The sequence below is a fragment of the Nelumbo nucifera genome, chromosome 8 (genome assembly GCF_055504915.1).
Source record: "Nelumbo nucifera cultivar China Antique chromosome 8, China Antique-T2T, whole genome shotgun sequence".
NCBI lineage: Eukaryota > Viridiplantae > Streptophyta > Magnoliopsida > Proteales > Nelumbonaceae > Nelumbo > Nelumbo nucifera.
The window spans coordinates 4,841,021-4,867,578 of NC_142656.1; the positions used below are offsets into that span (position 1 = coordinate 4,841,021).

A 26,558-nucleotide genomic window follows, 5' to 3' on the forward strand; every position below is an offset into this window, starting at 1 on the left:
CCCGGTCATTTTAAACAGCCTGTCACTCCATTCTTTAAAGTAATAGGTCCACAAGGATTGTCCCAGAACAGTAACCTTTGTCCTCCATGTATGAGTTTTCCTAAAATCTAGAAAATAGTAGAGACCAATCTGCAATGCAGACCATATAAATATTAAGTCTAAGAAACTGGTAAATGATGGTCGAGAAGTCGAGGGGTAACATTTAGATTTATGCACTTCAATTTTTTTTTTAAATATTATATCAAAACAATATTTGCCAAAAGTTCACAAGTCACATGCAAGAGTGGCAGAACCTACAAAGCAACCAAACTACATGGTCCCTATTCTGGACCCAAAAAAGGAATGCTGCTTAATCTCTGAATAATGAATATTCAACATACAGGCCTACAATGTCCATGAAAACATTATCTCTTGAAGCTAACTGCTTTACATTCTTTATCATATCTTCTCAAATAAAGATTGAAAAGAATGTTGAGTACTGATAATTATGGAAAACAAATTTCCATGAAAGAACTTCCCATAAAAGAATCCTGCTATTCTATTTGGTCAACAAGAGCAGGAAAGGGGAAACCACTAATTCACTACGGAGCTTCCAAATGAAGCCTTCTTATCTATATCCCATATTGTACATATTCCACATCCGCCCCTCTTAAACCCCATTTTAGTAATCTCTAGAAATGTTTTTGGGCCTTGAATGCTCTCTGTTTGATCATGTTAGTGCTGCTGCCAGGACGACCAAATTAATATTGATCATTTTTTTTTAAAACCTGGTATAATTCATGAATTTCTTGACCTCATCGTATAAAACCAAGATTGCAGCAGCACCGGTGCTCCTAAACATGTTTGAAAGTGCACCACGATAGAAGGAAGCTACCCCTTCTATCCTATAAATCTTTCTCCAGCAGTCGAAGGTGCTATGGTACATTGGCTGTTCCAAACCAGACTGCATCATCATCCGCCTTCGTACGGTATCCAATGGGTAAGACAATAAGCCTGCTGAAGTTGTAACTGCTTGAGCCATCAACCAACGTTTCCATAATGCCACCTCTGGTCTAGACTCTTCTGACATCATCTCTTTCAATGTATCAAATCCCCCAAAGTAAAGACCACGATGGACAATCATCCCATGTAGAGAAGCAGGGAGGCCTCTATAGATCCCCCTCATACCATCTTTCCTGCAAATGGTGCTCAGAAAGTGACAGATGCCCCTAAATTGACGAGACTCTGTTGTCCCAACATCTGCTGCTAGACGTGTATGAGCAATGTCAAGTGGGTAGATGATAATCAGTGTGGTACAACCAGCCGCAGCCCCTGCTAAGAAGTTCGGAAGAACACCGGAAGTGAATGGATTATCTTTAGAATTACTGCTCCTTAACATGTTTCTGTAGAGATCCTGTGCAAGGCAATGATTTATTAGGAATGATGCTTTTAGTAATTTACAAAATATTTTTCATGTTACTTTGACGACAAGAAGAAATGGTTGATCTTCATCTAAAGTACGCATCTCATCTTCCTAGTAATTTCATTCTTTTTGTGATAAGCACAGGCATGAAGACTTAAGTATCGAAATTCATGGTTAAATGATCAAGCACTTTCCTCATCTTGCATCAAGGTTCAAAATTTCAATACAATACATATCATATTGGTGGTTGTCTGAAAAACAGGGTAAATAGCCTTTTGACCCATTTTAGGGGGTAGGTACCAAGTACCTATACTCACCTTCTGGTGTATCGGGGTGTATTGATACTTTGAACCTTGTTCTGCATAATAAATCCATCAACCAACACCTTGCAGCCATACAGAAAAGTGAGTGTAAATAAAGGGAAAAGAAGGAATATTTTCTGCTTTTGTATGCATGGAAGTTAAACAAAGCCATAGAGACTGCTTTTGTACGCGTGGAAGTTAAACAAAGCCCAGTGCACGAGGCTCCCGCCAATGCAGGGTCTGGGGAGGGACGATTGCACACAGCCTTACCCCTGCACATGAAGAGGCTGTTTCCAAGATTTGAACCCAGGTCGCAATGGGGCAACCCATAAACCTAAATACAATAGTCTGATACACACTAAGTTCTCCATAAGTTTATATTTCTGGGGATAGTATTGTTGAGAACCTAAAAGAATGCATCTAGCCCTGAAAATCTTCTCTTTAGACATGATGGAGCTCTATTTATGGCCTTTTTTTTTGGGGGGGGGGGTGGCTCTTTTTGATCAGCCTTATGGCCTTGGCAACGAAGTGGTATATTTTAGTACTTTCTTTTGTCCAGTGACATAGTAACTGTGCTTCTCATACGAGGACATGAATTCCTTCACTACAATTATGGAAGAGAGTTTTGATTACTCTACCTAATCACTCGGTAAAACCATAACAAACTAACGACTAAGATGATACTATGAAAACTCAGATTAGATACCGAATTTTGCTTCCCTGAGAATTTCAGTGAATATTCCTCAGGCATGACGTGGTATTCTTGTCTGTTGAAGACTTAAAGAGAGAGGATGAGATGGTAGGGCCTTCTCCATTTAAGATTTGAGAATCTCTATTTGGATTTACTGTTTCTGTATGTTGGTGGTTGCTAAAAGATATCTGAACTCATTTTAAGTGGGTGGTTATTATGAGACTCAATTTGAAGGGCAAAAAATTAATGGCCAGAACAGTGAGGATTAAGCCATCCGAAACCTAAGGACCTCTCTGTTAGCATCTAACAGAACAAAACTGCTCTTGTACTAATAGAGGTACTAACAACACTAGTTTTAAGGGTTTTGTATGTCAAGGAATCCTTAAATAACAGAGGGGTAAAATGTAATATCAGGTTTTGTACAATTAGACGGGCTTATCCACCAAGGAATTTGCAGATCTTTGAACCTCTTTAAGAGTAAAGTTCAATTTAGATGCCAAGCTTCTAACCTCCCTGATGGTGTGAATATGCCAAGGGCCTGGCTTATCTCCTTGCAGCCATCCAATTACTACCGAGAGTCCCCTTCCACCTCAAGCTTGGTGCTCTAGAGATTGGCCCAACCTCAACCCCTAAAGGAAAGATAGAAGTTCATCTATATGGAATTCCCATGTCCTATCAGGAAAGAGTAAATAACTAGAAAATCACCTTCTCAGTTCCTAAATGCTCCACCAACTCTTGAATTTCCTCGGTTTCCTATTCTGCACCACTGCACCCATCAAACTTTATCTTGATGCTGTTGTGAGATGGAAGATTTCAATCTTGGATAGTTGAAATATATCTTGTTGAAGAGGAAGCTACATGATGCAATCTTCTAATGATTTCATCTGTAAAGACCTACCTTTATCTTCACCTAATGAACCAACCTAACTATGATCAGTTCTATCAAGGCATCTAATGTTTGCTCTTTGCCACAAATTTCCTCCTAGACTGACCATAAAATTGCTGCTCTACTGCACATCTCCATAATATTTTGTCCCTTTGTGTGGGGAGAGAAGGATAACTTGAATAAGCTGTCAATACCTCCTAAGTTGTCCACCTGAAGCCAAACAAAGAGAAGAAAAACTTCAAAATTATAGAGACATTAGGAAATGAAGTTTCATAACTTGCTTGTGAAGAGAGTATCCATGGATGAGGGGTGTCAATAAGGTATTCTTTTTTGAAGAACCTCATAAGTGTTGATTTGATAGTTAGACAATGCTAAATAGTTTTCAACTGAAACACCATAGGGGGATGGGGAGAGAAGATAAGACTTGAATAAAGAAGAACAAGAAAAGCACCCAAGAGAATCTATAACCCCGATTTTGCTATTTGGCCTAATGGAATCCAGAAAATTTCCCTCCAAAGAAGACACAACAGATATACCATCATTTTACTCAAACACTTCCATAAACCAAAACCCAAAAAATACCCACAGCCAAAGGATAATTTCTGTACAAAGAGATAGAATATAGTTTATGAAGCTTTAGCATCAAAAGGAAGGTCCCCCCATCATAGGTCTTCCTTGATCTAACTCTACTCCTAGAAATTACATTGTACCTGATGAAATCTGTGAGAATCAAGAATGGAAAAGATGGATATCTGAGAAGAAGCTGAAGTAACTCTATCAGTCAGGTCCATTTTAGTCCACGAGTTCTCTTAATTACACAATGCCAGAGGTTGATATTTTTCTTGAAACCATCTTCTTCTGCTCATGCATGCAGTTCTTTAACCTATACTTTTGATGGGTTCTTGCTTTTAATTTCTAATGCTTTGCCTCCCAGCATTACCGTGCAGAACTGTGATTGGTGGGCCACACTCTTCAAATTAGGAACACCTATAGAGCACAAGGACATGAGAATAGAGTGAAGACCGTCCCTAACCCCTCTCCCTCACATGTAAGCATACTTCTCCCAAAATGGTGCCAGAGAGAAATACTTGCTTCACCTAACTCTGCTCCTCTTTAATTTACATAAAAGGGCATAATCAAAATGCTGCATTATCATTATGCTTGATGTTACAGCAACCCTAAAAAATTATATGTATATGTTTGATGATATGGCATTGACATTCTGTTGGTGTTCTCAAAATTGAGTCATTAAGGAGGAAACATTCTCTCTCTACTGGGTCTATTTGTTCATACCACGAAGTTTGTTTTTCAAACATAGACCTCCTGACTGGTTACTAGCCAGAGAACCATGACGCTTAATCTCCTAAATGACAAAGAAACAGACGCTCTAACGTACCTATTAAACTTTGAGTTCTTCAATCACCAAAGGAGGTACATAGAGATGCCATTCTTGACAAAGTAGTCCCTTTAAATTTAGGAGTCAAAACAAAAGAACACTAAAAATTGGATCAAGAATGTTGTCCATGTGCAGCGCCAAAATCAAATGGATGTTTCATTGATACAACAAGAACGAAGGTCCATTTGTTATCAAATTAGGTCATCCATGACCACAGGGTTACGGAATCTCAAACTTGAAGCGATATTGACCATTCTTACGACTTATAATATTAAAATTTCAGTTGGTGCTCGAGCAAGCAATTTGCAAGAATAAGAATAAACTGATAAAATTTATGGCAATTACTTGATCAAAATTGAAAAAAAAAAATGTCACCAAATACGAGGAATCAGATAATGAAAATCAAATATAAATCATACAAAGAAAGAAAAGATGCAGAATGAAGAAATGTGAATGCACCTTTAGAGAGAAGTTGAGAGCAACAGAGGGGTAGTAGCGAAGAACACTGCTCCCGTTGCCCCTCCAGAGAGAAAGAACACCCTCTTCCCGGACCGTGCGGAAGATACAATCGAACATCCCCCTAAACCTCCGGTGGCCGCCACCGCCAACGATGGCGAAGTTGCTTTCCTGCGTCTGCAACAACAACTTGGCTCTCTCGATGGGGGCTACAATCGTGTGCACAACTCCCCCCATCACCGCTCCCGCCATCAGATCCTTATGGAAGTTAGCCAACCACGTCCATGAGCTTGATCCTTTTCTGACTTGCTGGTCATATTCTTCCTTCATTCCTTTGACGTCCGTTCTCCGCCCTGCGAACTACTGCTCTTCTCTTTATTTTGTCCCTATTGTTTGATTGATTGGTGAGGGTTTGATTAATTAATTATGAATAACCCATTAATTCTTATATTAGGTATTTAGGTCGGATTTTGATTTTTCTTCGATTCATATATTTGGTTTCAGAGTCCTCCTGAATCCTGATAAGAACAGGAGAAAGAAAGAAAACAGAAGAAAAGAGAAAAATGGCAAACGAAAACACCGTCTGCTATGATTTTCTATTTATCCAATCTATGGAGGATCGACCCTTTTTTGGATAATTTATAAATCTATCGGCCGATCGACCTTCCTCTATTTCCCCACTTTTTTCCCTCTCTCTCTCTCTCTCTCTCTCTCTCTTCGCGCTTCTAATCGTCTTTGGAGTTTGGTCCAACAAGGGAAAAACTTAATGATACCGTGGGTCGATACCCACGTGTGTTACATAGAGAACTATGGTGAAGACCGTCCGATTTCATGTTCAACATTCAAATCAACGCATCGTTGCGTCGGGCGTGGACAGTGGATGGACTATGGAGTGTCAGACAGCTCCTCTCTCTCCTCTCTAAAAATTCTAAATTTCTAGTTGTCTAATCATTTGTTAGGAGAAAAAATGCGAATCGTGTTAAGCTAAGCCTTCACGCGATCGTACGGAGGAGAGGATCATCTCATCATCATCATCACATGACGTAATTCTGTCAATCGAACGGCGCCCAGATAGTAGCATGCGATTTAAAAAATAAAAAGTGTGAGACACCGATAACTAATGGAGGTAAATTACACGTACCCTACCGTGGATTTCGGTCAAATACTATGACCAGCCCTCGGCTTTTATTTATTTACTAATTCACCCTTGTCCCTTCTCCTATCCTATGGTTTTATAGTCAAGAGGAAGGACTATAATCTATAAATCTGAGGGTGGTATTAAGTAATTATTGTTCAATGTTCATGTATCCACGCGGTTGCCGAATATAGGAATGCCGGTTGCGGTGTCATGTTAGTGCACTAATTTTCCACGTGGCAATTAAATGCCAAAAAACAAAGACAGATGGCATGTTTTGATTGGCGAGGTGCAGCTACAACTTTCTCTTAATAGTTTAGTTATTGAGTATCCCTCTCAAGAGTCAAGCCCCAAGGGCCAAGGCCAAGACATTTGATAAATTTATTAAAAAAAAGAAAACAGTAACGCCGCCCATCCGTCATCAGTCATCAGAGATTTCAGTGATATGAGCTGAGCTCCAAAGTCCACAAGTCCAAACCATTTAGGAGCGGAGATTGGTTTCTAATGGGTATCTCGTCCACGTAAAATCATCCAAATTAAATTAGTGTATATAATCCAACAATTAATTAATATTTAGTTTCCAATAAAATGTCGTAGCTCATGAGTTCCATCGTTTGTTGTTTGTTGGGCGTTCCATAGAATGGAGTAGGAATGGAAATCCGTTGATGGGTCGGAATTGTTGGTCTCCATTACCCTAGTTTATTTTAAACGACGTGCCCAAGAATTTCAAGTCAATCTCGTCCTGCTGTCATGGATACAGATAAGGGTGTCAAATGGACCGATTTTGGATTGGACCCTGTTCAAAATTGATTTAGACGAATTAGATTAACCAATTAGATATATTGAATTGGATCAATTCGATCCAAAATATTTATTAGATTGAATTGAACCTGATCCAGTCGTAATAAATTTATATTAAATCGGGTTGGACCAATTAACACCCCTAGATACAGACTTACAGTGTACGTTGAATTGAATGGCTACAGCTACATACACAAATCAATCATGCATGCATGGGATTATTATATTATTTATTAATTCCACGGTTAATTATAATCAAGTAGATTCTAAAATAAATAGTACAATTAAAGAAGATGAAGATGGAGATAAAAGATGTTAAGTTTACGTAGAAAGTGGTACGTAACGGTGCCACTGCCGGCAGAGGAACAAGCAATTCATTTGAATGTGGAATTTCCCAAAGAAGAACGTACGCCTTAATGGACTGAAAGCCTGACCCGGAGGACTGAGTGATCTTGAGATCTAATTGTCCACCGGCCATCACTGGAGACATTCATGTTCTGGTTGCAAAAGCAATTCTCGACGTCCGTGTGGAAGTCGGCCTTACACATGGAGAATGAACAAAGCAATATTATAAGAGGAGAAGGAAAAGCAACTCAGTCACCAAGTAGTCTAAAGGAAAAGTTGCAGGAGGCAGTGTGTGTTAACGCTAAGATCGATCGGTCAGTGCTGTTGTCAGTGTAATGATATAGCTAGAGTTGATGAGAAGACATCAATCGATCGAAAGAGATTAATTGGTGGTTAGTGGTTACTTGTTAATGTTTAGAAGCTAGTTAGATTAATGAAGAAACATCACAATCTTTGCAATTTCCATACAATAGTCTGAGCGGGTTGTAAAGCCTTTAATTTACTGAGCGTCAAAGCCATGCATGTAAAAACTACGTGAAATAAAAATTAACATGAGCGCAATTAATGAAGATAAAAATTAATTGGTTTCTAATGGATTTCCGTTGAAATGTATATGGCACATAAGATGAAGAAGATCAAGTGCTAAAAATGCATACATTGGGAAATATTGTTTTTTCTCGTTAAAAGAACATACAGTCCACGATATTCCTTTTCAAAACATCACAATTGTATAGAATGGATTCTCATTTCTAGTGGAGGGGGAGGAAATCATGGCTATTCCCTCCGTTCCATCAGAAAAGGAAATGGGATTTCAATTTCGAACCTGTTGGACCATTTCAATTCCAATTTCAGACCCCTATTCAATTCCCGTGAACTAAACACTAAACGGATATCCAAATTCTCTCAATATGCATATATACAGTCTACAAAGACATACATAAATACAGTATTATTGTCTAAGGGTGAGCAAATAAGTAGGTTCTATTCGGAATTGAATGGAACCAACCTCGAATTGGCCTTGAACCAATTTTACCCAATCTGTTACAGGGTAGGGTCTGGTTCTAAATTTTTGGAATTGATTCCTACCTAGGCTGATTCTAGGATTTGGGGGTTTATCCTATTTGAACCAACCTTGGTTGGTCTTGGTGGAACTTGCCTTGGAACCAAATTTTCCTTGAAATAAACCCCAAACTACTTTTAGGGATGTGAAAATTTGAACCCAAGCACTCGTGGTTACAAAGGCCATGGTTTCACTTGAACATTCAATTACTTAAGTTATTTGATCATTTGTTTTCATTTTAATATTTGAATGTATACAATTAAGTAATGTAAAAGATAATATTTACAAAATTTAAATTATAAGTCTTGAACCTTATAATGATAATCTACATATTAAGTTATTCTATTTAATCAATAAAGATAATATAAATTTTTAATTATATATTATATTTATTGAAAATTAAATTTTTAAAGAACATGTTTCATTTTTTTCTTAAGATGAAGTAAAGAAAGAACAAATTCTACAAGTATACTTTAGAACCAACCCCAAAACCACCAAGACCAGAACGGACCTTCACAGGATAGGTTCTAGTTTTGAAAGCCTGAAACTGACCCCTATAGAGTAGGTTCCAAGTTCTTCCATGAAACCAAACCGAATTGAATCAAATCGATTCATGCTCACCCCTAATATTGCCCACCCACGGGCTAATGTGGTTATGAGCCAACTCGATTGAGATCACATTCTTCCCTATATGGATGATATGCATTTTGGCACATGTGTTTGTTCAAATCAGGTAGAGAAATACTAAGTTTGGTGTTGCTATTTGGAATACGCCAGCTCCCATGCCCCATTTTAGTCGTTTTCTTTTCTTTATTGTTAATTTTCCTCCTATTCCTGAACAAGTACCAAAAAATCGCGTAAAACCCGTTTGTAAGTTTTAGTTGACATTTTGAGTATGGTGACCTATTTCAAGGGAAACAATCTGCTGAAGTTTTAAGCTTAAGTCCTATAATGTTTCCATTCACCACTCAAAATTATTTATTCTGTCGTTTCACTTGAAACCCCTTTGTGGTGGCCCACGCAAAGAATGGTCCAGCTGCCTTTTCACGGTTAGAGGTGAAGCAAACAAAAGATTTGAGCGATGAAGGGGCAGCAAATTAACGCTTTGGATTTGAAATATTATATTATTTTTAATAACTTATGCTCTTTTTGTGGTGAAAACCTAATTGTTCATTGATCGAATTCCTTTAACAAAGCATCGGATGAAGTTCACAAAGACAAAACAAGGCCGTAATGCGATGAGACTTTAATTGATTTCATTATTGATAATTGCTTTCTTTTACACGTTTTGGCTTAGGTTTGCCAATTAGAATAAAATAAGTAACTAAGTTAAATGGACCCAATACTGGTTGGTTGTTCATAAATATTAGGAAGAGTTAGGCTAGCTAGAGCAGGCTCATTGTTAATTAGATAGGACTGTTTGGATGAAATTGTATATATATATATATATATATATATGTATGTAGTTAATTTGGCCAAATTATGAGTACTTAAAATTGATTCAACTTAGTTTGCTGGCTAAGAATACACCTTCCCATGCTATGATCATCTTGTGAATTGGAACCGTTTTGGCCATCGTTTTTTGGGTCGATCGTCTGATTCAAATGGACGGCCTGTCCTAACTTAGAAAATAATTAAAATAAAAATAACAAAAAAAAAACACTGAACGGGTCAAATGAATCAACGGTATGATAGCCTGAATCAATAAATCGCTAACTAAATCAACGATTTTTAACAAAAAAACAGATTAAGAGTGAAACGGAACTGATTGCATGGATGATTTTCGGGCCAGATGGTCTGACCATTCAGATCAACAGCAGTTCAAAAACATTATCAGAAGCTACCTAAATAAGATGTTATATGCATTAATTAAAGTTTTTGATATTCTATCTCGCAAATGTGAAATTGTCTTCTTTCTTCATATCGCATGAACCAGCCAGCATATACATTAAGATGGGAATCATAGATAGACATGAGAAGAATTTACATGAACCAGCATTGGCAGAAACCTTGGTCACTGGACTACTCTTTATAACATAGATACTATTTACACTTATTGCTTTTAAAATATACGCATGTAGCATATATAAAACTTAAATAGACTCTTGAATCTTGTTCTAACCTTGCACTCTTATTGGATATCAATATCAATGCCCTACTCTTCAACTGTCATGCATCCATTTTTTACAGTTACTGTCCACCCATTTTGTTGATTTACCGTGTATCTCCCCGCTTGGTAGCTCATTTGCTGAACAGTGATTTTTATATTGTAGACAACATGCAGTTGCTGAACCCACATTTTATGGTATCTTTCAGGATAAAAAAGATTTCTATTTGTTTATAAGGTAAGAATGAGAGAGGTTGATGTTATTAGAATGTAGATTGGAACTCTCCTTCCAAAAAGTTTCAATTACATTATTTTTCAAAGTTTACAAATGCTTCATGCCACACAGGAATGGAGATTAAGGCTCAGTTTGGAAGGAGTACAAATACCTATATGTACAGTACAATATATATGAAATAAGAATTCACATCTATGCCCTATGGAATGCACCCCCACAGCACATTCCAATCCTTAGGAACATCTCCCAATGACAACAAGTAGGAGAGATTTTCCCAATGCATGCTGATGAGATGTGCATGTGGGGTGCACTCCATGAGGCTCAGATGTGAACTCACAAAATAATACAAAATACAAAGTTTTTCATTCTACATATTTGTATTTGCACTCTTTCCACTGAGCCTTAGAGTTAATTGCTATACAAATTTACAATTCCAGAAATACTAGTCTGTGTCATTTCTCATTCTTTTATATTCCGTCCCCATTGTTTAAGATATATATGCCTTCAATAAATAAGCGCACTTTTCATACTCCAAGCTCTCAGTCTTGAAATTATTACATTTTCAGTTCCATTATTGAATGCATAAAGACGGGCTTCTTCATCAATGGCCAACTTGGGATAAACCCTTGCAGTAATGCAAGCCCTTCCTTCGCCCCCAAAACTTTCCACAATAGAATGATCAATCTGCAATAGATAAAAAAAAAAGCGCACATGATTAGTGTTCAAATAGTTCAATATCATGGGTTAATTTAACCAAAAAACAGAAAAAGAAAGTTAAACAAGAAATTTTACTCTTTTAATTGTAAGACAAAAACTACACAGAATATGGACATATGAAAATACCAAGCTTCTTAGTGAAATATTCTCGTGGCGAGGATCCACATCAACAAAAGCTCCATAGGTGGTTTTATCTATCTCTTCTGACAGGGAAGACCTGTTAAAATTTTATGTTCAGGTCATTGGGCTTAGAATTAAGCTAGCTAATTCACCCAAGAACATAACAGTAGGATATTTAGTTTAGTGAGAAAGAAATAAAGAATCAAATTAAACTAACTCTACCTGCTCTGGTCGCTACACATGAGCACCACATATCTGTCTTTATTTTTGAACACCCGAAAGAAGATTGCAGTGTGTTCCTTCAAATCTTCAGAAGCTAGAACCAGCAAACCAAATGGCCCCACTCCACCCTTAACAGAAGCTCCTTTATCGCTGCAGAGTAATTGTGGATCAACCCAACTTGGGTCCATCAACTCTGCATATGCCAATTTTGGTAATTCAAACGAAACCTCTATATCGGCCTTCAAGATCGAAAAGGGTAAATGAATTATGAACTGTACCCAGAAAAGAAAAAAAAAAGTTCTAAAGCACGATTTAACAGTATGATATTGATGCAGATGATCAGAAACTGACCTGTGAAGCCGTGACACCCGAAACTTCAAATACTGTTTCACTCCTAAGATTCTCACCCTTGAAATTCACCTCATTTATGCGTAATTTTTCAATCTCCTCGACTGGCCATTGTACCAATTGCCTTCCCGTTTTACCAAGCCAAGCACTTCTCGGAATTGACTGAAAAAAAAAAGTTATACTGGTGACTCAATCCACTGACTGGTGTAAAACAACGAATATCTACTTTGAAAATTTTCAAGCTGCAAATTGGTTGCTTGTTCCTTCTTCTATACAACTAGTGCACCATTTATCAGAGTCACTAATTCACTATTGAATTAACTGATGTTCTTTTTTAATTTGCATTCTCACAGTACTCTCAAGAGCAGAAACTGGAGGTAGATGATGTAACATATATAATACTTTGAATTACCTGAAGGCCAGACCAGCCTCTCTTGATGTCCTCTGATTCACTATCGGACTCATTTACCCAAGCCCACAAGATCCGTCTGTTCTTGGCAGGGTCGAAGAAACTCTTTGAAGCGTAGAACTTTCCATAATCATATCTCAAGTCTGAGTCCATGAAGTCGGTATCAGGAATGTACTCATCTGTGTAACTGCTGTAACTCCCCAATGTGTAGTAGTCATGGGAATTGAAGTTCACCTTGAGGACATGCTTGACACTAGGATTATTCACCGAGGTGTCAACTCCATTTGTAGTGTTCAGAGACACTGGATAAAAGTCAGGACACTCCCATATAGAAGTTTTCTCCCGCGAGCGAAATGGATACTGAGATTCGGTCCAGTTGACAAAATCCCTACTTCGATACAGAATTGCCATTCCTCCATGTTCTCCTTGGGTTCCAACAAGTACCCTCCACTCCCCATCTGGACCCTGCCACGCAGTTGTGGGGTCTCTGAAATTTTCTGGATCAATGCCACCATTGATGGGTGTGATGAGAGGATTCTGAGGCAGCTTTACCCACGATTGGAGGAGTGGGTCAGAAAGATTTACAGGCAATGCTAAGTTCTGAACCTGATGGTTTTTACTGTCTCCACCGGTGTACAAAATGACAGGCTTATTTCCGGGGAGGATTGTAGCAGAACCCGACCAGCAGCCATTAATGTCGAAAGTCTCAGTTGGGTAAATGGCATGGTCGAGGTGAACCCAGTTGACGAGATCAGTTGATACAGAATGGGCCCATATGATGTCTGGCCGCCATACAGCACCGTAGGGATTGTATTGGTAAAACAGATGGTAATATCCCTTATAGTACATTGGTGCTGCAAGAAACACATAAGATCATGGATCAACATGGGAACCTCTCCCGACTCAATCCAACCAGACACAGAAACTCCATTTTGGCAAGCTCAGTTGGTCTTTCATTTCATTTCGTTGAATCAAGGCCTTCCCTTTTATATGGAAATTAATCTTTATAATGGATAAATTTAAGAAAGTAAGCCAGTGTTAAATTAATGAATTTAAGTGTAGAACTCATCAATCTTGGTCATTCTATAAGTTCCTTAGTGGGGATTTTATTTAACCATTATGGGTGTGAGATTTAATTTAACCATTAGAATTTATAAGGATGGTTTATTATGAATCTGAATAATTCAAAAAAAAAAAAAAGAGAACTTGCATAAATTTAGGTTGTGTTTAGTTTTATTGCTGTTTCTACCTGAAATGATTTGGATTGATCAATACAAATTGGTGATAGATATGTGTTGTCACTGAGTATCACATATCCATATGAAATTCACTTCAGCTAGAAAAATGCATCAGTGGGATTGATCATTGACCGTTTTAATTGAAACATACAACGAAATTATGGAATGTGAGGAGGGTCAAAAATCAGTATAACTCAAAACAGAACACCCATTTTATCATATTTTTGTCCTAGTAATGCAAATGGGTCCAACAAAGTGTTAACAAATGGGCTAGATTTGACCATAGCAATGATTAAATCCACCGATCGAACAATATAATATTGAGCTTAGTATTCATCATGGACACCATGGTTTTAAAAACGAACCGGTGACCGAACCGGTCAGGGGTCCGGTTATTGGTTCGAACGGTCCGACCGTTTGACCCAAATGGCCGGCCTATTCTGACAAAAAAATAAAAAAATAGAAAGTGATCAAAACCGTTTGAATGGTTAATCGGCCGGTTCAGCGGTTTGCTGACCAAAATCAACGGTTTTGGGGGAAAATCGGTTCCCGGTTTTTCCGGTCTAGTCCGGTTTTGAAAATTATGATGGACACAATGGGAGAGCCTTTGCTTCTATGCTGGTCCTAACATTCAATCCCTTTCCAAAAATTCCCTAGGTCTAGGGGTGGCAATTTTCCCTGTCTACCCGGGCTCCCCGACCCGATGGGACCGGGGATGGGGTACCTTGGCGGGGTCGGGGTCGGGGATGGGGCTACTCCTGAATCCCAGATCGGGGACGGGGATAGGGACGGGGACGGGGAATGCAATCTCCGCCCCGGCCCGACCCCGATTAATATATATATATATATATATTAATATTATTATATTATAATTACACAAATAACAAAAACTAAAAAAGTGTAAAAGACAAAAAACTTAAAACTCTAAACTCTCAAGAGTCTCTCGACTCTTCTACTACCTAGACACTCAACGGACAAAGAAGAAAGAACAGAGGGCTGCGCCTGAAACTAAAAACCTTACCCTTCTTCAGTTCTTCTTCCCTTCTTAGTCGCCATCAGTGCTCTTTTTCTCTCTCAGGTGAGACAACTCGCAAGCCCGCAACGGTCCTTTCTTTCTCTTTCTCTCAACTCAATGCTCACAAGTTGCAAATCTGAAACTTTGCAACTCGTCTTTTCTCTTTCTCTCAACTTAACGTTCACAAGTTGCAGATCTGAAACTTTGCAACTCGTGGTCATCACCTAATCAATGTGAATCTCAGTCGCAGATTTGAGATGGAGGAGCTTTCCTTTCTCCGATGAGGAATTCAAAAGCAATCGGCGATCCAGGTCTCCCACGGGGAACTCATCCTTGGCGGGGTCAGGGATAGAGGAGCATTTCTTTCCCCGGTGGTGATTGGGGACGGGGATGGGGGATGATTTGGAAATCGGGGTGGGGGATGGGGAATGTAATCCCGGCCCCGAACCCACCCCATTGCCATTCCTACCTAGGTGTGATTGATATTGCTTTGGAAAAACCTACTCTAAATGGGGAGAACTAGAAGTCAAGTTTTTCATTTGAAGGTGAATATTTAAGGGTCTAGTTAAGAAAAGTTTTTGTTATCAAGGATTTTTTGTTTTGAATTCTTAAGGGGTGTTCTTTTTTCGGATATTGAGAGGGGGAAAGTTGGTCGATAGGATTTTGGTTCCCATTGACCAAGAATCCATGTTTTTTTTTCAGGTTTATTTGGGGACAGGGAAAGTTTATTTTCTTGGATACCACTTACCCGGGTAAGTGATACCCATCTCCTAGGTAGGTAAATAACTTTCCCACCTAGGGGTAAAGTTGCCAACACTTGAATGGGACAAAAATGTCCTTTTTAATAATGGATTCTTATGATTAAAATGGTCATTGCCTTATTTACATGACAAATAAAAGAACATTGATAAATGCACTTAACTGATAAGTGTTTCCCAGGAAAAACTTACCCAAGTAACTGCATTTACTCGGGTAAATAACTTACCGAAAAGCAAACGAGGCCTAAGTGGATGTCTTATATGGAACTCAGGTGGGAGCCCTTTGTCGTTCCAAATCTGGATTTCCCCCCCCCCCCCCCCCCCCCCCCCCCCCCCCCCCCCCCCCCCCCCCCCCCCCAACTACTGATGAATCTTTACGATGATCCATATGTTTGATCTATAACACAGGTGGTCAAATGTCTGTTGAAAGTAGATGATCCAAATGTCTTAAGCTAGAGACTTTTGACAAGAAGAACCGTGGGTCTGTGGCTAGGGTTTGTGTGGAAATGGATCTCTGTTGAAGGAAAACCCTAACCGTGTGTGGGTAGGAATGGGAAGGATGGATTTTGGTAGAAAGTTGTGTATGAAAATCTTGGCCTCCCTTGTCCCTTGGGAAATTTGAAAAGAGAGATGTAGAAAAAAGATGGAAGGGTGTTTCGATTGTTCCCAATATGTTACTTTTATGGTAGAGAGGTGTGGATTCAGGAAATCAATCCTTTGCTCAAAGAAACCCCTACTTTTCTTGTTTGGGCCTTCAGGCGTTACCAATCAGGTGTAAAGGGCTAAAGGTGGTACATTTAAACCCAGTTCATCATGGCTTTTGTAAGTAGAGATGACAATTTTTCTCATCCCCACCGGATACTTAACCTCAGGTTAGGGATGGAGATTAATAAGAATCCCCAACCGGAGTCAAAATTGGGGATGGGGAATGAAGTCCCCTGTGGATCGGGGATGAAGGATAATGTTGAAAAATAGAAATATGATCCCTGCCCCAAACCTGTCCCATTGCCATTTCTATTTGTAAGTTAAATGCTAATGGATCAGTTCGAGGAAGTCCTAAGACTATTGGGAGAGTTGGGGATTGTCCACGGAAGAAATAATTTCACTGTGACTTTCCACAGAAGCTTATGCACTTGAAGGTTTTGCATGACATAGTACAAAATACTAGCAAATCCCGCTTGGAACCTATGGTATTAGAAGGCCATTTTGATAATTACCATGAACTAATAATGGATATCATCGTTGTTCATATTTATAGAGAGGTGAATCAAGCAGTGGACTGGCTGTCCAAGACGAGAAGTAATCATCTCACTAACAGGATTTATATTTCTTTTTATGAGCTCCGGATTGAAACTCAATTAGTTCTGCTGAATAATGATGGTTCTGGTATTCCTTTTTTGGGTTATTTAGCATTTGGGCTAGAGATTATTTCCGATTTTTTTTTTTGTATTTATGAATGATTTCTTTGTATATCATATCGTTCTACTGTATTAAAAAATTTTAGGGGTTTTTATTGTTCAGTCTATCTTTAGAATTTTTAGCTTCACCATATAGGTGGAGTAGGTGCCAGCTCGAAATTGATACTAATTTATGAACAAGTATGGATGTTATAAGTGAAGCTGTTTATAATTTTAAATAGTTATTATAGATATATATTTTAAATCAGAATTCTGAGATGGAGTAGTCTAAAAATCCCAAAATTTTAACGGTGGCCACCTATCCACTGGAAGTTTGGGGGTTAAAAAAAGCCTAGTATTATTCATCATGCCCGATATAGATTCATGGCATGTCAAACCGAGTCTTGGGCCTTTGTTTTGTTTCGGTAAAACAGATTCATATCAAAATGGATTATGCCTGGAACAGAACATGCGGTATAATTAAAAGTAACAAGACAATCAAAAGAGGAAACGTGGCGATTGTTTGGGAGACTAACCGTTAGGATCTGTGCATCCAAGATGGCCGTTTTCCATTCATTAACATGTCAAAAAACATGAAAAATAAAATGATCAAAGAATTCAGAGGAAAAAAAAAAGCACTAAAGAAAAAAATTTGAATGAAAGAAAAGAGCTACAGCTACCATTCATCCAGTTTCTTGGAGGTTGGAAGTGATATAAGGTTCTGTACGGCTGCTTTATTGAAGTAATCTGAAGAGGGTAGAGGTCACCGTGAGTGCGGCGGGAGTCTTCAACTTCAGTTACATCTCCAACCAGAATAAACCACAACCACAAAAACCAGAGAGCAGAAGTTGCCATGACTTTCTCAGTTTCTCTCCCCAAAGAAGAAGAGAGAACTCAAGCTGCTCTTTCCAATTAATCTATGAAGAATGGATTCCAGCAAGCTGCTTTTTTTTTAAATAAACTCAGCCGGCTGGTTAGATTACATATATACAAAGTACAAAATTAAATACATAATAAATAATTTATGCCACATAAATTAATGTCTATGCTGTTCTTTTTATTATTTATTTAATTTTTTTGAAAAGCCTTGATGTTGTGTTGTTGATTAAAAAACATGCAATTTGCAGATATAAATGTTTAGTTTATTTAGCATATGAATAGTGCCAGCAGGAAACGCCAGTGCATCACCCTCTCGTATTATAAATTTATAATGATAAACCATGTGTAGCACAAGGAATAAAAAGAAGATAAACAATGTGAGTAGTTAGACCTGTTCATGAGCCGGGCCCGGACTTTTACTTATTATTAATGGAAATATACTAGGCCCAAGCCCGAGCCCGGCCCGACCAATGGACTTATAATTTGGGTCCGAGTCCAGCCTTGATAAAAAGCCCGAAGCCCGACCTAATAAAAAAATTACAATTTTTCCTATTCAAATTAGAATTAAAAATTTAGATGGTTTTTTTTCCTATTTAAATGAACAATGGGCCTACAAGATGGTTTTTTTCCCTTTCTTTTACGTTTTAAAACACAGTTTTACATTCTTAAATAAAAAAAATTATTCAAATGGACATAATCACATAACCCATTTTAAGTCTAATTTTAGGTCGGATCAGGCCTGATCGGCCCGTCGGACCACCCAACCCATGAACAGGTCTATGAGTAGTGATTATCTCTGAATTGGGATCTGCTCTTCACACATGGCGCCTCAAGACAAACTCACATATGCATTCCACCGTGCATTGGAAACATTTCCTGTAAATAATAACATATAAGTACAGGGAGACGTTTCCAATATATGGTGGGATGTACCTGTGAGATCAGTGTGAGGAACAGATCTAGTCTCATTATCTCCTAGGTTTCCACTTTCAGTTTTGACCCAAAAAGACAACAAGAATCTATTTAATTAATATATTATTTCCTTATTCAGCAAAAAAGCAGGGGGCACCATGCATAAGATAGAGATCAGCTTCTATCAGTGCAAACCTATGCCCACACTGTTCTAACAGCCTTTTTTCAACCTTTTATTGGGAATATCTCCCTATGAAAAAAGTATAAAGTACGAAGATATTCTCGATGCAAGACAGTAAAGACTGCTTGAACAGGCTTTCCCCTGACTAAAGCCAAACTTCATAAGATAAGGGACTTGGATCTCTAACAATTAATAAAATTGGATCGATTATTTACATAATAAGTCAAAAAATATATATACATCAGGGTTGCCTTGCAAAATCAATTATAAGAATCGTTGGTGTTATATATATATATATATATATATGTATATATTTGTATGAATTTTGGTAATAGTACCAAATAAGAAAGCCCTGAAACAATTTCTTAGGAAGAATAAAATATACACAACTGGTGGATAAAAGAGAAGATAAATAACTTCTGTAATTTTGGCACACTTTTCAGCTAACCCTTTTAGTTCCTCGGTCATCTCGTATGATTTACAATTTTTGGCCTGTGTTTATTTGGGCAAATGATCCCCCAGGGTAAGAGTTATCTTGGAAAATTGCGATGTCACTATTCGGTCACACTAATACTTATTCGAGTAAAGATTTTGGCAAGAGATTTATGCGTTTTCGGTGGATGGATAAACAACTTGCTCACACCAGAAGAGTATTGATTACTTAAAGAGCCGATATATGTAAGAAATAATCTTTTCATAGGATCCATTACATTGACACTCAAAAACCCAAAAATTAATTGATCAATTTTCTCTCTTATATGGTTACAGTTAAACTATTGAGATAAGCCCAATAAAAACATGCGCATAGGGAAAAAAACCGAGAAATTGATCAATTTTCTCAATTCATCAAATTATCCAATAAACGAATGAGGCCTTTATAAAACGGCAAGGTAGGTGGATTTGTCAGTCTAATACTCGTGGTCGTGGATTATTAATTTAATTTATCTTAATAAGCTGCACCAAACCCCAAACTTTGGTTGGAGCAGATTGTTGTAATTTAAGTATTTTGGCAGAGGAGACAAAACTCCTAACACGACCTCCACTCGTGTGGCCAAGTAAAACCCAATCTAAATCAGCCACCTATTCACTCTACACTGCAGATTATATTTGTTTAAAACTCATTTATTTATTGTCAGATGAAATATGAAGTAATTAATTTACATCCCTTCTCTCAATTATTTATTTATTTATTTATCATGAATTGAAGCATTATAAGCATATAGGGCGTTGGCTGAAATTTTTTATCTCATTTGTACCATTCATTATGCGCCTATGTTTTAAAAATCGACACGAAATCGGAACTCTTTTAACCACCGGTTTTCAGGTCAGCGGTTTGATCGTCTGATTAAAAAAAAAGATGGTTTGTTTTAAATTAAAAAAATAAAATGATCAAAAACTGTTGTTTTGATTAAATGGATCGATGGTTCAATCACCTAGGTCAATAGGTTATTCATCCAAGTCAACAGTTTTTAGCCAAAAAACGGATTAGGGGTAAAACAGAACCAATTGTATAAATAGTCTGAATATCAGGATCAATGATGGTTTAAAAACATTGTGCTGCACATGTTTATGTTCACTGCATTTTAAATGCTAAATTAAAGCAACTAACAGTTCATGCAGACAATTTCTTTCTAGATACAAGACAATCAATGGCAGCTCAGCAAGTCCCTTTTGGATTAGGAGTTGTATCTCATGACCATGTGGAGTCTCTTTGTTCGTGCTGTTCCCCTCAAGAAATTGTCCATCTGTATCCTATTATCCTTGTTTTCACTCTTTTTCTTAGGCTTAATTGGGAAGGAGTACAAATACAAATATGCACAGTTCAAATATATACAAAATACAAGGTTTTGCACCCTATGTATTTACTTTGGAGATTGGTCTCTTCTGTATCATGATTAAAGGCGTTGCTTCAAATATCATAAATTTTCTGTTCGTTGGTGGGTTCTTTGGAACCATCTTAATTGGTGTATCATAAACATGTTTGCTTATTTCTGGATGTTTCTTTATTGTGTTAGGAAGAGTTTTGTAACAGGAGACTATTTTAGGCTTTTCCCACTTTTACATTTTTAATATTGCCATGAATTGGGTGCCGTGGTGTATCTGTTTTTTCTACACACTTAATTTGAGGGTTTTGCGTAGTTGATCTGAACCCATTTGGTAGGGAAACACAATTGTTGACTTCATCTCTGTTGGAGCCATTTAGCCGACCTTTTTGACATTTCTTAAATTACATCAATTGCAAAGATTTCTCAAGTCATTTTTCTCCCGATGCTCGTGGTTACCTGTTTTATCTTAGCATGCTTAACATGCTTTTTTTGTTATATTTTTTATTGCTGTTAATTTTTTTTTTTTACTTTATAGCATGAGCATTTATGAATGAACTTACTTTTAGGTGTCAAAAAAAAACTATACTCATCATAGGAGTGCAAATGTAGCTGCTCACAAAGCTGCAAATATTGCCATCTGGTGCACTCGGACTCCGACTACTATTTGGTCTATTATTCCTTTGTTTCTGGAGCAACCTGTCCAGAATGATATGTATTCTGTTTCAGTAATACTATTCCTTTGTGTTATGTTTGGTTTGAAAGAAAATGTAGGAAAAAGTAGAAAAATTTTTATAAATCTTATATTGGTTTTCCTGTCCTTCCCTTTCTTTTCCTACCTTTTCCTTCAAACTAAACATAGCCTTGATGAATGGTTTCACCTTTTTGACCAAAAAGTAAAAGCATTAAGTAGAAGCATAACGCCCAATTAACAAAAGATAAATAGGTACATGGGAGAGGATCTCCATGAGATGGGAACTGATGAACAATAATGTGAACTCTCTTCCCTTATTGTTGGAATCTTTTTGATAGGCTTCCTTTTTGTTCTAACATGGTAAGATATTATGATGTGGATGGAACACCTCAGTGTTGATTATTGATTATTGTAGACCCTAACGCTTCACGCAACTCTTCCTAAGTCCTACCTTTATTTAGACCAAATAATAAGAATACAGTTTCTATCATGCTTCTTATAATAATCCCCTCTGATTTCACTTTTGCTAGCTAAGCTTCATTGATGTGAGCCCTCTTCATACTCCAAGCACTCAAGCTTGCTATTTTCACACTCTCAGCTCCATTATTAAATGCAAAGAGGTGGGCTCCGTTTCCAATAGCCAGTTTTGGATACACCCTAGCAGTGATGCAAGCCTTTCCTTGTCCACCAAAACTCTCCACAATTGAGTGATCTATCTGCAAAGGATGAAACCCCACATACATTAGTAAAACCTAAAATTAAGCAAAAGAAGGAAATCTGTTCTTAGCAAGCAAGCTTATGTTGACCCTAAGCACATGGAAAGCAGTCTAAGAAGAAAAAAAGAAGTAGCTTTTTAGAAAGAATCATTACATGGCGACCCATGACTTGGTCTCGCTTATTTACTATGTGGAAAGTAAAAACCTACTTTTGTGAATTATTTCTGTGTTGATTAATTGGTTCGCTTAATTTGATCACTGGGAGCACTCTTAGAGTTCTCATCTACTTTCTCATTTCCTTTAATGCAAAGTTGTTGACCTACTAATACTAGGAGCTCAATAGAAAAATGTGGCAACTGATCATAAGCAAGAGTTCAATATGTGGCAGTAGTCCTCCTCAATTCAATTGCGTATACTGACCAAATGGTATATGGCTCTCAAAATTCAAAATACACCCATCACTCCATCGCCATCTAATACATAAACCACAGGAAAGTTCCTTAACAAATATTGTGAAATTTCTTAACAACTTCCTCTCAACTTTAAACGTTTGTTCAAAATCTGATGTTCATTAATCGAATATCGTTTGATTTTTTATTTTATTTTAGGCTAAATTGTATATTATTACCCTGTAATTTGGATTTAGTCTCATTTTAATATCCAAATTTTAAAATATGTCAATCTAGTACTTGAATTCTAATTTACTCTAAAATTATTAATGCTATTAAGTGGTATATGGAAAGACATAAATACTCGTTTAAGTGTCATCTAAATTTTCTTTATCAATCATTTAAATGCTTATACATTGTTTTGGTTCAATCTGAAAGAAGATGATGAACATAAGCTTATTTTGAAGGATAATTTTAATATTTTCAAAAGTTTTAAGTGAGACTAAATTGGAACTGAGACTAAACCCAAAATACATTGCAATTTACCCTTTATTTTGTTTTATTTGACAGAGAAAAGGTGCACGGCTCCACAAAAGTCAGAACTACCTATTCATTTTTCCTCATTGGAATAAATGGTCGGATCCATCTCTTACGTATGTATTAGAAAAAACAAAAAACAACTGTTAATTTACCCCACTGAACTTACCAAAGTCCTCAATGACAACTTCTCGTGAAGAGGATCTACGTCCACGAAAGCTCCATAGCTTGTTTTATCAATGTCTTTACCCAAGGAAGACCTAATTTAATTCAACATTTAGTTAGTCAAACGAAAAAAAAAAAAAAAAATTGACCCAGACAAACCCAACTTCAAGACTCTGAGCTAACGAATGAGAACTGACCTGCTTTGGTCACTGCACATGAGCACCACATATCTCTTGCCATCTTTGAATACCCTGAAGAAGATGGCTGTCTGTTCTTTCATGTCCTTCGATGCCAGAACCAGTAATCCAAATGGCCCTATCCCACCTTTAACTGAAGCACCTTTTTTGCTGCAGAGCAGTTGTGGGTTAACCCAACTCGGGTTCATCACCTCTGCCTTCTCTAGCTTTGAAAGGTCAAATGAAACCTCAATATCCGCCTGTTTAGAACGGCAAATTAATTAATTGCAGACATATATACATCGGCTTTGACGAAGAGTTCAGAGAGAAACTTACCTGGGAGGCTGTTATTCCTGAAACTTCGAGTACTGACCCTCCCTTAATCTCTTTGTTGGCCAAATTAACTTGGTCTCCTCGTAGTTGTTCAATTTCAACGATTGGCCATTGCACCAGTTGTTTCCCACTTGAATCGAGCCAGAGAAGCCTTGGGATTGCCTGCAAAATGGATCTCATAAGATTTATTGATCTTCTCCTTCCTTCTGATTAAATTGCCCAACTTCAGCCTAAGGGCACCGACATAGGAAATTGAAACTCTTGACCCAGGTGAATAACTGAGCCACTTTCTGAATCGGAAAGGATTACTGGAAAGCAAACTATGAGAAATAAACTGGGAAGCATTAATTCAGACATTAGATGCAAATCATGCAATCTTTGAGATGAAGAAACAGAGATGTTCAGAAGCACTAATCAGATTGGTTTTGTTTTGATTAATTACCTGAAGTCCAGACCATCCCTTCTCTACATCATCGGCTACACTAGAGGATTCATTTATCCAACCCCACAATATCCTCCTCTTCTTCGAGTCATCAAAAAATGTTTTCGAAGCGTAAAATTTTCCATAGTCGTATCTCAGGCCTGAACCATTGTCTACAGAGCCAGGATCGGGACTGTACTGATCCTTGGCAGGATCATAAGTACCAATTGTGTAATACTCGTGTTTGGTATCATCCAAGCTCACCTTAAGCACATGCTTAACACCCGGATTAATGACTGAAGTATCGAGACCCATTTTGCCGTTGGGAGAGACTGGGAAGAAATCTGGGCATTCCCACATTCCGGTGTTGTCCGACGAATGGAGTGGGTGTTGAGATTTGGTCCAGTGAATAAAATCCTTGCTCCTATACAGAATTGCCATTCCCCGGCGTCTTCTCTTGCTACCAATGATCACCCTCCACCTCCCATCAGCTCCCCGCCAACCAGTGGTTGGGTCCCTGAATGAGCTTGCGTTGATGCCATTAATGGGAGCCATCAGAGGATTTTGTGCTAGTTTTATCCATTCTCTGAGGAGGGGATCAGAGAGGTTCTTGGGAAATGCTAAGTTTTGAACCTGGCGGTTTTGTGGGTCTATGCCGGTGTAAAGAATGGCGGGCTTGCCGCCGGGGAGGAATGTAGCGGAACCAGACCAGCAACCCTTAATGTCGAATGGTTCAGACGGGTAAATAGCAGGATCATGGCGAACCCAGTTGACTAGATCAGTGGAGGTTGAGTGTGCCCATACAATGTTACCCCAAACCGCACCAAATGGATTATACTGGTAGAAGAGATGATAAATTCCCTTATAAATCATCGGTCCTGCAAATGGAATTACAGAAAGAAAATCATAGTGTCTTAGTACTTCTGCGATCTGTGGCTCAGTTTAAATCTAACTGAACCTGTGAAACATGAAAAGCAAAACAATTTAGCATATTGTGCAGTAAACAGAATTTAATTGAGTAAAACTAACCATTAGGATCTGCATCGTCAACAACAAGCACCCATTTGACCATTCCATCACGGCATGTCCGAACAGACATAGTAACAAAGAAAACGAACATCAGACCGTTGAAGGAGAGGTCATGAACAAAACAAACAATAACAGAGCAGTAGAAGAAAATATGAAGTTAGTGAGGGAGGAGGAGGAGGAGGAAGAGGAGGGGGTTACCATTCATCCAGTTTTGGGGAGGTTGGAAATGATAAGCAGTTCTATAAGGCTGGTGATCAACCGCTGAAGTAGATTGAACAGATTGAAGATGCATGTAGATCGGGTGAGATGCTTCAGCTCCTCTATGGAGGAGGAGAAGAACAGAGCACAACCCAATATACCAAATGCGAGAGAAAGCCATGGTCATGGCTTCCCTCAAGGAACTGGTGTCAAAGAAGCAAGATGGGTGTAGATGACAGGAACTAGGAAGCTCTGAACCCCAACAAGGAAGAGTATTAAATAAATAAAAGAAGCTTAGATGTGAAAGAGAAATAAAATAATCATTTCTTGAATGAGGTAAATAGTCAAGCTTTGAAATTTTGTTTGATAAAATATATAGAGCAATTCTCTAATGCACAGACGTGTTTTTGATGAAGGTGACACGAAAGCAGTTGAAGAAGAATTTAAATCTTGAACCAAAGAACCCAGAGAACATAGATGTTGCACTGCAAAAGCACAATAGAATGCGATACATTAAAAGCCTACAGTGCCACATGATAAGGTGATGAACCCGGTCAAGTCAACTCTGCTTTATTCAAAGTATTCAATCTGTGGATTACACCCTTAGACCAGAAACTGAAAGTGATGTAAACTAGTAGAAAACCCACAACTCCCATGGGATAGGGAGTCGTGGGTTACTTTTTTTTTTTTTTGATAAAAAACTTGTGTTCAGTCGGGATTTTCTACTCACTTTTCCTAATCACTTTTTACCCGCCGTGAATTGAAGTCGCCTGTAATTCACGGCAGGTAGAGAGTGGGTAGGAAAAGTGAGTAGAAAATCTGGGCTCCCTGTTAATTGGGTCTGTATTATTTCTTACTGGTTTACAAGTCAGAAAAATGCCCGATGTGGCTGAAAGCTATGCTGTTAGTGTGTTAATGACTATTTTTATTGGCAGCAGATCTGAGCTCTTAAACCCACGGGAAGTACGTAGAAGTGATAACCCATAAGAAAACTAACAACTCCTTATGCCTGTAGCCCAATGAGCCCAAAACAAAAAGGTAAAATACAGATACCTAGGCTTATGG

The 26,558-nt window shown here is 38.0% G+C and overlaps 3 protein-coding genes across 4 annotated transcripts; all 3 read right to left on the reverse strand.

Annotated features, from left to right (window-relative positions):
• Positions 1–207: 207 nt before the first annotated feature.
• On the reverse strand, positions 208–5,854 carry LOC104600690 (ADP/ATP translocase At5g56450-like). The gene is made up of 2 exons (XM_010263776.3): positions 5,137–5,854; positions 208–1,393 (listed from the first exon to the last, which is right to left on the reverse strand). Exons 1-2 carry the CDS (start codon positions 5,461–5,463, stop codon positions 761–763), a joined length of 960 nt encoding a protein of 319 aa, XP_010262078.1. The 5' UTR covers positions 5,464–5,854; the 3' UTR covers positions 208–760.
• A 5,393-nt stretch (positions 5,855–11,247) lies between these two features.
• Positions 11,248–17,982, reverse strand: LOC104600691 (beta-fructofuranosidase, insoluble isoenzyme CWINV3-like). 2 transcript variants are annotated; one of them, XM_010263777.3, is made up of 7 exons: positions 17,721–17,982; positions 17,577–17,585; positions 12,636–13,486; positions 12,227–12,385; positions 11,876–12,114; positions 11,660–11,750; positions 11,248–11,500 (listed from the first exon to the last, which is right to left on the reverse strand). In XM_010263777.3, the coding sequence occupies exons 1-7, from the start codon at positions 17,893–17,895 to the stop codon at positions 11,321–11,323; spliced, it is 1,704 nt and encodes a 567-aa protein (XP_010262079.1). In that variant the 5' UTR covers positions 17,896–17,982; the 3' UTR covers positions 11,248–11,320. The 2 variants fall into 2 exon arrangements, with proteins under 2 accessions (XP_010262079.1, XP_010262080.1); XM_010263778.3 differs by lacking the exons at positions 17,577–17,585; positions 17,721–17,982 and adding an exon at positions 14,892–15,511.
• Positions 17,983–21,717: 3,735 nt separating this feature from the next.
• LOC104600692 (beta-fructofuranosidase, insoluble isoenzyme CWINV1) lies at positions 21,718–25,428 on the reverse strand. The gene is made up of 6 exons (XM_010263779.3): positions 25,296–25,428; positions 24,288–25,144; positions 23,849–24,007; positions 23,534–23,772; positions 23,341–23,431; positions 21,718–22,245 (listed from the first exon to the last, which is right to left on the reverse strand). The coding sequence occupies exons 1-6, from the start codon at positions 25,384–25,386 to the stop codon at positions 22,060–22,062; spliced, it is 1,623 nt and encodes a 540-aa protein (XP_010262081.2). The 5' UTR covers positions 25,387–25,428; the 3' UTR covers positions 21,718–22,059.
• Between the last annotated feature and the right edge of the window lie 1,130 nt (positions 25,429–26,558).

What these genes read in the sequence shown, in the direction of transcription:
- LOC104600690 (XM_010263776.3), bottom strand. Translation starts at nt 5,463, where the DNA reads ATGAAGGAAGAATATGACCAGCAAGTCAGAAAAGGATCAAGCTCATGG. An exon ending in CTCTCAACTTCTCTCTAAAG is followed by an intron (nt 1,394 to 5,136) that starts GTGCATTCACAT and finishes TGCCTTGCACAG; the next exon opens with GATCTCTACAGAAACATGTT.
- LOC104600691 (XM_010263777.3), bottom strand. Translation starts at nt 17,895, where the DNA reads ATGGCAACTTCTGCTCTCTGGTTTTTGTGGTTGTGGTTTATTCTGGTT. An exon ending in CGGGTGTCACGGCTTCACAG is followed by an intron (nt 12,115 to 12,226) that starts GTCAGTTTCTGA and finishes TCGATCTTGAAG; the next exon opens with GCCGATATAGAGGTTTCGTT. An exon ending in ATGTGTAGCGACCAGAGCAG is followed by an intron (nt 11,751 to 11,875) that starts GTAGAGTTAGTT and finishes AAATTTTAACAG; the next exon opens with GTCTTCCCTGTCAGAAGAGA.
- LOC104600692 (XM_010263779.3), bottom strand. Translation starts at nt 25,386, where the DNA reads ATGTTCGTTTTCTTTGTTACTATGTCTGTTCGGACATGCCGTGATGGA. An exon ending in AGGGATGGTCTGGACTTCAG is followed by an intron (nt 24,008 to 24,287) that starts GTAATTAATCAA and finishes TCCATTTTGCAG; the next exon opens with GCAATCCCAAGGCTTCTCTG. An exon ending in AGTTGTCATTGAGGACTTTG is followed by an intron (nt 22,246 to 23,340) that starts GTAAGTTCAGTG and finishes CATCCTTTGCAG; the next exon opens with ATAGATCACTCAATTGTGGA.